Source organism: Pipistrellus kuhlii, unplaced genomic scaffold (genome assembly GCF_014108245.1).
Source record: "Pipistrellus kuhlii isolate mPipKuh1 unplaced genomic scaffold, mPipKuh1.p scaffold_m20_p_9, whole genome shotgun sequence".
NCBI classification, from domain to species: Eukaryota; Metazoa; Chordata; class Mammalia; order Chiroptera; family Vespertilionidae; genus Pipistrellus; species Pipistrellus kuhlii.
In genome coordinates, this window is record NW_023425595.1 from 35,756,721 (window position 1) to 35,768,383 (window position 11,663).

The 11,663-nt window shown below is 39.7% G+C and overlaps 1 protein-coding gene across 6 annotated transcripts in view; it reads left to right on the forward strand.

Annotated features, from left to right (window-relative positions):
• The window catches only part of ACER3 (alkaline ceramidase 3), a 71,133-nt gene extending 63,382 nt beyond the window's left edge, over positions 1–7,751 (forward strand). For all 6 annotated transcript variants that reach the window (XM_036428557.2, XM_045578038.1, XM_036428556.2 and 3 more), the window contains 2 exons: positions 4,764–4,809; positions 5,311–7,751. In XM_036428557.2, the coding sequence (XP_036284450.1) occupies positions 4,764–4,809; positions 5,311–5,364 (100 nt within the window). In that variant the 3' untranslated portion in view covers positions 5,365–7,751. The remainder of the gene's footprint in view (positions 1–4,763; positions 4,810–5,310) is intronic.
• The last annotated feature ends 3,912 nt before the right edge of the window (positions 7,752–11,663 follow it).

The following is an 11,663-nucleotide window of genomic DNA, read 5'->3' on the forward strand; positions in this document are numbered from 1 at the left end:
CATTGTCTCATACACCAAAAGATTGTGGGTTTAATTCCAAACCAGGGTACCGACCTAGGTTGTGTTCTATTCCTCTCTCTCTCTCTCTCTCTCTAAATCAATCCTTGGATAAGGGTTTTTTAAAAATTTTTAAGAGACCTGTAAAAATATCACACATTAGAATTATTATTATTATTTATAAATCTATTTTTAATATATTTTATTGATTTTCCACAGAGAAGAAGGAAGAGGGATAGAGAGCAAGAAACGTCGATGAGAGAGAAACATCGACCAGCTGCCTCTTGCACACCCCCCACTGGGGATGTGCCCTTGATCAGAATCGAACCCAGGACCTTTCAGTCCGCAGACCAACACTCTATCACTGAGCCAAACTGGTTTTAGCACACATTAGAATTATTAATGATTATAAAAACAGTGCAATTTCTGTGCTTGAAGAAATAAATCAAACTTAAAAATAAGTTCAAGGAAAAAGAAACTTTTTCAAACAATTTTTTGAAAGAACCAAATAGAACCTCTAGAAATGAAAACTATAGTAACCAAAATGCTAAACTCACTGTACAGAACTAATAACAGATTAAACTCAACTGAAGAAAGAATTAGTAAAGTGGAAAATAGATCAGGAAAAAATTACTTAAATGCAGCAGAGACAAAAAATATGGAATTGAGGTTAAGAGAAATGGAAGATAAAGTGAGAGGGCTAACATTGTTTAATTGGAGTTTCAGAAGAAAAGAAAAAAGGGGGGGGGGCGCACGGCGATAGCCACATATTTCAGTTACTAATGTTAAACAATAACCTCAAACTCACCAGTTTAAAATAAACCAGTGTATTTTGCTCACAATTGTCTTGAATTTGGGTCTTGAACTTGGAAGGGCTTAGCCAGGCAGTCCTCACGTGGAGCCTCTCATAGGGTTGGTGTCAGATGACAGCTCAGGCTGCAGACATCTGAAGGCTCGCTTATGTGGGCTGTCATTTGATACTGGCTGTTGCCTTGGAGCTGTGACTATAAACTAGAGCTGCCTTCACGGGCGACTTCATCCTCAGTGTAATCAGCCTTCATCCCTGGCAGAAGACTTCTCCCAGAGGGAACATCTCAAGAGAAGCAGACAAAGGTAGCAGAGCCTTTCATAGCCTAGTCTCAGAGTTCATATGGTGTCACTTCCATCTTACTCTGCTGGTCAGAGTCACTGATTTAAATAGGAGGGACATAGATCCTATCTCCTGAGGGGAAGATATTGAAGGATTTAGGGTCTCCAAACTCAAGTCTGAAGAGAAGCACTGCTTAGCTGGTGCTGGTTTCTGAGCTCAGAGGAGGGACCCCAGGCTGGGCTCCAAGCCTCTGAGGAAGGGAATGCTGCTACAAAGTGCTGCTGCCACAGAGAGAAAGTGCTGTTGGGATGCTGATCACAGGAACCACAAGTCAACAGCCCCTCATGAAAATAAAGCAGGATGGAAGAAGTCCCTTCTTTCTCCTCCAGCTTTGCAGTCTCTCTTGAATGCCCTCTTTTAACAGAGCCTATTGCATTTATCAATGAGGAAGTACGGTTTGTAGTCTCAGCTCTTGAATCACAAACAGAATATAGAAGGGTGGATTTGGAGCTGAGGTATAATAACTGATATAGCTGGTAACATTTAACAAGAAGAAAAGAGGAAAACCATAAATAACCAGTACCAGGAGTGTAAAAGGAAACATCATTACAGATGCTGCAAATATGAGAAGAAGATAAGATCTTTTTAACAGCTTAATGTAATAGGTGCTTTTGTTTATGTTTGAAATTTTCCAGAATAAAAAGTTTGAATTTTAAGCTCAGAACCTCATCTTGGCTAGGCACTTGATGTATAATACCACCTTTAATCCTTTTGACAGTACGATAAGGCATGTATTATTTTATACTTGAGGGAAGACAAGCTCAGAAAGTCAAGTACTTCATACATGATCTTAGTGTCATTATCTGGATTTGAGGTCAGAGTTTTTCTGTCTCCCCATAACAACCTAGGAAACCTTGGAAACATCTAATATAATTTCTTCATTTGATGGTGAAGCAAACTGAGGCAGCAAAGTCACTTGCTCAAGGTCAAGGTCACTGGTCAATTAGAATATAATGTATTGGCTAATGGTTAGACAGAACCTGAATTCAAGTCCTGTTTCTAGCATTTACTAGCTGTGGCACATTGAAAGGAATATTTGGCCTTTCTGAGATCATTTCTCATATGCAAAACAGGAATAATAATGTCCACCTAGTATGTTGTTTAAGAATGAAATGTGTTGCCGAAACCGGTTTGGCTCAGTGGATAGAGCGTCGGCCTTTGGACTAAAAGATCCCAGGTTCAATTTCAGTCAAGGGCATGTACCTTGGTTGCGGGCATATCCCCAGTAGGGGGTGTGCAAGAGGCAGTTGATCCATGTTTCTCTCTCATCGATGTTTCTAACTCTCTATCCATCTCTCTTCCTCTCTGTAAAAAATCAATGAAAAAATATATTTTTTTAAAAAGAATGAAATGTGTAGAAAGCTCTGGGCCCAGTGCTTGCCCCACTAGTGTAGCTACTTAAAAAGTTGGCAGTGGTGGAGGTAAGAGCAAGGGCTGGAATCCAGGCTTCCCTGCCCCAGTCCAGGACTCTTTCCTAAAGAAAAAGGAAAAGGTGGCAGCTCTCTTTTAGAGATTAACATCCGAAAAACTGTCAGAGGGGTTATATTTTAAGACAGTAGAGTATTCTTCATAATATTTGATGTTCCTCTTTACAGTTCTGACTTGGGGTACAGTGATACTATAGCCACATTAAATTACATAAATTCAACTATACATTTTCTTTCACCTTTTCTTCCCTTGTTTAAAAGATACAATTTTTCACACTATAAAATTATGGCTTGCATATACACACATTGTATTATTACTAATAGTATATTACTATTGAAATACATTTAAATAGTGTACTATACAAAAAAAAACTATGTATGCCATATGCTATGGAAAGTTTAATGAATTTTTTAGGGGTAAACTTAACTTTACCTTTGCTCTATGTACTGATTTTAGACTCTGATATCTTCAGAGGTGACTCATTTTAAAGAATACTATTAATATGGCTCCATTGCCTTCCTGATTATTTTATAGCTATATTAGAATATTATAGAGCTGATATAACCATTGTCAAAATATTATAAGAATATTCTAAATTAGCCCTGGCCAGTTTTTCTCAATGGTTAGTGTGTCGACCTGCCCACCAAAGGGTCTCAGGTTAGATTCCCAATCAAGGGCAATGGTCAGGGTAGGTGAAGGAGGCAACCAACTGATGTGTGTCCCTTACATCAGTGTTGCATGTTTTTCTCTCTCCCTACCCCCTCCCTCAATCCCTTCCACTCTCTAAAAATCAATGCAAAAATATCCTTAGGTAAGAATGAACAAAACAACAAAAAGAGAATACTTTAACTCTTACTATCATATATCTTCAAAGGTGACACTGGCAGTTGTGATATGAATCCTATAAAGCATGAATGAAATGCTCCCTATTTAACTGCAAACATCCTGCAGTCACAGTCTGAGAGCTGATCATTTCTCTGTCTCCCCTAGCTTCTTGGCACAGAGTAGTGCTCAAAAAGAAAAAGAAGAAAAAGAAAAAAAAGTTGCTAAACCAGTGTTAATTGTTCTTTTTTTTTTTAATCTATCTTTATTGTTCATATTATTACAAAGGTTCCTCATTTCTTCCCCTTTCCACCAGGTTCCCACCCCATCCTCCGCCCCTCCGTACCCCCCATTGTCCTCATCCATAGGTGCACAGTTTATGTTCAGTCTCTACCTCCTTCCCTTTCCCCAAGAACAGTCAGTCCACTCCCCTCGCGTATCGCTGACTCTACTACAATGAACCGCTGTTATTGTTCATCAGGTTTTTCAATCTCCCTTTTTTGTTGTTGTTGTTTTTTAATTAATAAACTTTTACACTTCTAAGAATAAATTTTAAAATCTAATAATTTTAAACCTTGTTTATTTTCTGCCCTGGGAATTGAGAGCAAACTTGTTTACATGTAAACTTGCCCTTAGGCTATCAAAAGGTGTAGCCCTTCAAGTATAAATGGACACATTGTTTAAACATAGCTGCTGGTTGGAATTGGATTACCTGTTCTGGGTAGGAAGGGCTTGTCATTCCCTTTCTCCATTAAAATTAAGGTGTTGGCTTTAAAACCTCTTTTTGGCAAGAGACCTTAAACTTTTAGAACTTTAAATTTTTCAGATAGTAAATCAGTTACTTAGCATTTTCTCAAATCAATAATACCTCCACATGCCCAAGGATACACTTCACACAAAAGACATTTCCAAATAGATCAACCAACCTCATCCAGGCCCCACACAAGGCACTCACAGATCAACACCCCAGCGCTATACTAACTCAACACATCCAGATCTAAGCCTTCCTCATTTGATTCAGCAGACCCTCAAGTTCCCCCAAAAGTTTCCAGCCATGTCTGAGAGGCAGCCTTGGGGCAGAGGCAGACAAGGAGCGAACTGTTCTGGGCCTGGCTGCTCCAGGCCTGGCCTGTGTTGCTCTGGTCCGTTCCACAACCAGCTGCTTCGGGTCTGGCCACTGCTGCTCCCGACCTGGCTGCTCCGGGCCTGGCCGCACCCGACCCGGCTGCTCTGGGCCCGGCCGCTCCGTGCCTGTGTTGCTTGTTCTTTATATATGTATGGGCACTATAGTTAAATTTGTCAGTATGCCAGTTTGCATGGATTAAAAATCAGCCTGAAGAGCTTTCTCCCTCCCCTTTTCTTTCAGTATATATACAAGAACACTTTACCTGAGATACAGGCCAAAAGTGAAGGTAAGTCTACTCATAGGGTGAGTGTGGTGGAAGAGGGGGGATAGTGAGAAGATGGGATGGAGGAAGTAGGTGGGAGGGAGAAATAATGGAGTGAGACACTTTGGAACCAGATGCTCTTGAATTTTAATTCTCCCACTTACTGCTCTGTGACCTTGGGCAAGATTCTTCCTTTTAAGACTTAGTTCTTCAACAATAAAATGAACCTGTTAATAGCTACATTGCAAAGTTGTTTTAAGGATCCGAGATGACTTTAATGCCCAGCTCTATGTTTGACAAGGTAGATGTTTACTACATTTAAATAAATTAAATAAACATAGTTTCTGAGATCTGTTGCAAGCCTGGAAAAAATATGCTGTGCTCAGGTACTACTACCAGGACAATCACGAGCAAACCTACCAGGCACTATAGTCATAGTCCACGGGTTCTTTCTCATTTTTCAGGAATGATATATATAGAATACTTTTATCTTCTTTCATTTTGTTCCAACTTGTTTCCAAACAGTTTCTCTTCGGAATCTGGCCAGTGATCCTGTTTGAGCCGCTCAGAAAGCATTGATGACTTATTCCACCAAGAAAACAAAAAAGCACCTACTATAAGCCCAGCCAAATGAATAAGGAAATCCTTAAAGATCTACATGTTCAAATGTATCAGGACTATTACAGCAAAGGTGGCTTTCTGACTAACGCGTCAGCCGCACAGAGAATGAGGAATGGGGCTTGTTGGATGTTTAGCTTATGTCATTATCTCATTGGTCCTCTTCCTTACCCTAAGATGTTTAAAAAGAAACAACACGATATATCTATATATACTTGAATGCCAGGAAAATTGGGATTTTCATAACAGGTTAACAGTTTGTGCTTATAATAGGAAATTTACCATTTCCTCTTTTTTGACCAGGGTTGCATGTGAACTATACATTTCTTAATAGTTGGTTAAATAATGAAAACAGCTAGACTGGCAAACCCCATGTCCAGATGGCCAGCTATAAACCAGCCCTTAGCTGTGTCAGCCTTGATTTATATTTTTGTCAGAGTAACCTCATGGATGGTTTCCCAAGGTTAAAAAAAGAAGAAGAAGAAAAAGAGCTATCAGTGGGGTTCTGGTAGTTTTTCACTGCTGCCTCTGTGCTACTCAGAGTATGTTATGAGCAAGCTCAGACCTGCCATTGGGTTATCACATCCCAGCTCTGGCTTTCTGTGTGTAGCCACAGCCAGTCAGAGTAGGAGGGTCAACTTGCAGCCTTTGTGAAGGTTCTGAGGACACTGTACAATGTGGTCTCCCCAGACAGTTACAGGCGTTTGTTCAGTTTCCTTTGTCACTGTTTTTATGGCTAGGCAAACATGATTGGTGGTCTGGTCTACCTGTGTTCCATCATCCTAGCATAATTTATGTGAAGTTACCAGTGAATGTCATTATACTCTGACTTTTTAAATTATGCAATTTTTCCCAATTTTCAGAGAGGCCATGGTTATGCCCAGAGAAATATGTTGGGTTAACTAGAGCCAAATGATCAGGATCCTATTTACATAAAGCTTATTAGAATACCTGCTCCTTCATTTTCAGGTTTGAGAACAGCCCTAATTTACTTGAACTTGTAACAGAACTCCCAAGAGATAAAGTGCTGAAATCTCATTGTAAAGCAGCCAGTTCTAATTTGGATTTGAATTATAACAAATTGTATCACTTTTCACAGACATAACACCTGTCTGGATTTTGAGATTCTATTTGATCCCCTTTATTCATATATCACCATATTTGTAGTCTACAGCAGTTAGCTTTTTCATGACTTTTTCTTGCTTATTCACTGTTATAAAATCCAGAGTGTGTTTCCACATGGTTCCATTATCACAGATGAAACCCTAAGCTATAGCTTGAAACGGAGACATTTTCTTATGCAAAAGTATTAACCACTTCTGTCATTTTCCGGTGTTCAGTAAGCAGCCTTAGTACAAATTCAAAACCAATGCAAATTTTATCCTTTTTCACCTACTGGCCTTAGTTCTAGTCCAAATGCTATCTTCCTTATGCCATTAGGCAGATAATTCCACCTACTTTTATGACTCTCTAGCTAGAAAATCACTTGCCAAAACATAAATGTAACACAACTTTGGTCGTGCCTTAGGAAAACATGAAACTGAACGGTTCCGACACACAGCCCACAAGTCTGTTATTTCTTTTTCCGCAACATTCAGACTCTGGCTACATCTTATGTGCAGCTACCTAGACTATCGGCTCTCTTACATTTTTTAATGACTTCCATTTGTCCCATGCCATTGCCTTTTGTAATTTTCCTTCAAAAAGTAAAGAATACTTCTGCATAAAGAATCTATTTAGAAACAGGCGCATCCTTAGTGATAATGCTGCTAAATGCTGGGTGATGGAGGAGCTGCAGTATTAAAGTCAGATTAAGGGTATGGGGAGCACCCTGAGAGGGCCCTGCAGAGCAGTTTGTTGAATGAATATTTCAACCATCAGTGGTTGAATGAAGTTGTCCAGCGCCTCACTGGAGAAGCCCACCAGTGGGTGACTTGTAACATTATGGCCAATTTTTCAAAGAGGGGACTAAATCCAATCTCTCTCATTTTCCAAGTTAGTTTTTGCTCCACATGCCTCTCTTTTTTAGCAGCCTAAGTATTAGCATACTCAAGACATTGTATCTGTGCCACAGATAGATAGTATTTGGAAATACTGCTGACCTTCAGGATATTTGCTAAATCGTCTTATGTCAATGGCTTTTTTCCTTCTAAGATTCCGGGTGGGCATTACAGGGTTGGCTTACCACCCTACTCCCTTCCCCTTATTTTCTTAGACTTCCTGTTGACTAGAGTGTACAGAAAGCAACAAAAACAAACCTGTTTTCTACTGAGCAAATAATGGTTTGTTTGCATATCACCTGATGTGAAAGGTGCTCATCTGAGAGCCCTACAGCACATTATATTTTAGGAAACAATATTTTATGAGGATGTGAAAGAGGCAGTTTGCTTGCACATTTTAATATTTTTCTTAAGCTGCCATTTTCACTTCAGAAAATTGAAAGCAATTAGACTTTTTTTTTTTTTTTTTTTTTAAAGGAAAATCCAGGTGAAAGGTGGTTGTGTTTATCAGATTGGTCATTCTGCCTACTCCTCCCCACCTTGGTACTTCCGTGAAACATTGCCACACCTGCTTCATGATATTATGTAAAATGATCGTTAACGGGAAACATTGGTATGAATAACCTACAAATGAAGACCCAAACAGTGGTGTTTGGTTTAACAGAATTCTATTTAAAAAACAAACAAACAAACAAACAAACAAACAAAAAAACACCTTCCTGCAAAATTTCCAGAACTGTTAATCTGGTCTTTCCCTACAGTAAAAAGAAGAGGTGTGAGTTAGTGAAAATCAAAAGACCCAAATTTCAGTTATACAGTACATAAAAGTCTTTAAATGCCTGCAGAAACTAAGTTCTATTTTAATGCAAACACCTTCTGAATTTAGCCAGTGCCTCTATAAGTGTCTAATAATTTACGTTAAGGTTTTCTTGGGTTCCATATTACTTTGCTCTTGAAAAAAAATTTCTTGTTGCTAAGTATGCAGTTTTAACTCTCCATTCCACATTTACATGACTGAAGAAACACCTTTAACCCATGGTTTATGATGTGCTACTGGATAAACATTTGTGTAAAACTGAAGTTTCAAGGAGAACCAGTTATATTGGAATTTGCAGCTATATGGCGATTTGCAGATCTACCTCTGTCTTACATCTTACATCATATCAGTGCCATAATATAATTAGTTTGATCACTTTGTCTTGTTTTTTTTTGTTTTGTTTTTAATATCTAAAATTACAGCTTGTTCACTGTGCTGTAAACATTTGGAAGCAATGACCAAAATTTGGCTAAAAGTAGTTAAGTCCATGGGGTGGGGGGAGCTGTAAAATGGAGACAAGAAAAGAAGAAAAAAAAGAATGGTTTGGTTATCAACCATCTAACTGGAAAAATTCAATGCTGCTTTTTTAATTGTTATACTTTCTTCAAGAAGGAGGCTTTAATTTTAATGTTTTACTGTGGTTGCTGGATAGGAATAGGTTGCCAGGATTGCTGAGGTTATGGGAACAGGCCCTGGTCTCAGTTCCTCCTGCTGAGAGGGAAAAGGCAGGCTCTGGTTCACATACCTACAGGGGAGCTCAGAGAAAAATGTGACTCCAGGCAGAATTTGGGACTTAAAAAGGAAAGGGGAGGGGGCACTTATAGGAAAACAGATGACTTTTAGGAAAGATAATGGGCCCTTAGGAGAATAGATGTGAGACCAGATAGTTTTGTGGCAGTGTCTGTTTGGGTGTGGTACAAAATGAGAGGATTTATGACAGTTGAGTTCTTTTGGAAGGTTCTAGTTATAGTCAGATAAAGGAACTTCAGAAAAAAAGGACTTCTTTCTACGCCAAACGCCTTCAGCTCAGAATTCCTATGCCACAGTGGTGTAGTCTGCACCCCTTCTCTTCCGTACAGGCGTCTTCAAACTACGGCCCGCGGGCCACATGCGGCCCACAGAGGAGTCTGATCCGGCCCGCCAGGTTTTTTGGGCAGTGAGCGCAGCCGAGGTGTTACAGTAGGAATTAGTAGTTCATATAGTCCGGCCCTCCAGCTCTCTGAGGGACCGTGATCTGGCCCCCACTTTAAAAAGTTTGAGGACCCCTGGAAAACCTCCCAAGAAGCTTAACAGACCAGAAGCTGAGCTGGTGGCTGCGGAGCAATCTGTGCTAGAGGGTGGGAGGTTAGAGATCTGCAAAGGAAAAGACGTAGATTTACAGAGAAACAAAAGGAAAAGAAATTAGTATTTGGAGCAGATTATAAACTCAGATTTTGGGTCCAGAGGGGCAGTCCAAAGGATCTCTAGATGTTGGTCTTGCAGTGTCTTCAGACGGGGTAACATGGCAGTGGCAGCCCACAGAACCCTGCTCTGGTGAACATCCTCTCTGTAAAAAATCAATAAAATAAATTTTAAAAAATAAACATAAAGGGTAACAAATTTTATAAACATGAGTTTTTATCTAGTCAGAGCAGCTAAGGGGAAGGCAGATCACTAAAGAATTTAAACAGAATTTTTGCTGTTGATACAGCCATTTGGAGAAGCAATACTGACCCCCATTCTAATACACTTTAAATATCTAGTATTTTTTCACAAGACCTTTAAGTACTACCTGTTTCGATTGGTAACTAGTGTGGAAAATTATCACAGGAATATTTCCTACTAGAAAAACCCTAAAACCTGACTCAAGAAATTCAATTACAGGCATGTGAGTGACCTAAAATCGCCCCTATCTGGTTAGCTCGGCAGCTAGCAATATTCCAGTACCACCCACCGATCACAGTTTGCTCTGCTCATAGTTCCTTTCAACCCTATTTAACAAGACCTCTCCATTGCTTTAAAGAGCACAAGAAACTAGATTGTCATTGATAGTTTAAATTGTCACAGAGTTGTCATAAAGTTCCCAAACGTCTGGCCATGTTAGATCTGCACGTCATCACTTTTTTTTTTAATATATATTTTATTGATGTTTTACAGAGAGGAAGGGAGAGAGATAGAGAGCCAGAAATGTCGATGAGAGAGAAACATGCCCTTGACCGGAATCGAACCCGGGACCTTTCAGTCCGCAGTCTGACCCTCTACCACTGAGCCAGACCAGTTTCGGCATGCAGGTCATCACTTTTAAACAAAGTTTGCAGGTTGTGGCAGGGCATATGTATTAGAGAAATCTTTAAGCACATAGTATGGTTCCCTACTCATTCTAAGATCATCTGCACCTAGGAGAAAATGATTTACAAAATGTATGATATCACATGGCTGTAGATCAGGGGTAGGGAAACTACAGCCCTGCCCTAGCCGGTTTGGCTCGGTGGCTAGAGGTTCAGCCTGCGGACTAAGAGGTCCTGAGTTCAATGCCAGTCAAAGGCACATGACTGGGTTGTGGGCTCAATCCCCAGAAGGGGATGTGAAGGAGGCAGCTGATCAATGATTCTCCCTCATCATTGATGTTTCTATCTCACTCTTCTTCTTTCCTCTCTGAAATAATTAAAAAATATATTTAAAAACAAACAAACAGCCGAAACCGGTTTGGCTCAGTGGTAGAGCATAGGTCTGGGGACTGAAAGGTCCCAGGTTCGATTCCGGTCAAGGGCATGCACATTGGTTGTGGGTACATCCCCGGTAGGGGGTGTGCAAGAGGCAGCTGGTCGATGTTTCCCATTGATGTTTCTAGCTCTCTAGCTCTCTCCCCTCTCTGTAAAAAATCAATAAAATATATTTTAAAAATAAAAAAATAATAAAAACAAACAAAAATACAGCCCAGAAGTCAAAGCCAGGTTGTATGGGCTGCAAAGTTTAAGAATGACTTTACACTGTAGCGGTGTTGTGTAAACATGCAAAGGAAAAAGACCTGCAAAGCCTCCAAGTCTCCCCCCTGGTTCTGAGAGACCGTCAGCAAATGAGCCCACTCCTGGAACCCCCTAGTCCTGGCTGCCTTCTCTGCAAGGTGATTCGTGTGCGTTTGTCAGGATGAAATGTTTTATACACGTAAGATATCGCTCACTTCTTTGTTGAGTATAATTATAAGATTTGTGTTTAAATATTTACACTATAGAATTATTTCTTCATATCAGTTTTTCTAAAATGGCAGCAGTTTGCTGCAAAGTGCCTAAACCTTTGAAAAAATTAAGATTTTGTTTTTATTATAAAGGGAGTTCTGGTCCATTCTGTAAAGTCCAAAAATACTAGTTGCATTAATTTTTTGAGTTGACTTCCAGAAAGTTGAGATCTTTATATCATCTTTTTTTTATCATGCCATATAAAATGTGTCATATTGCAAAGGAACT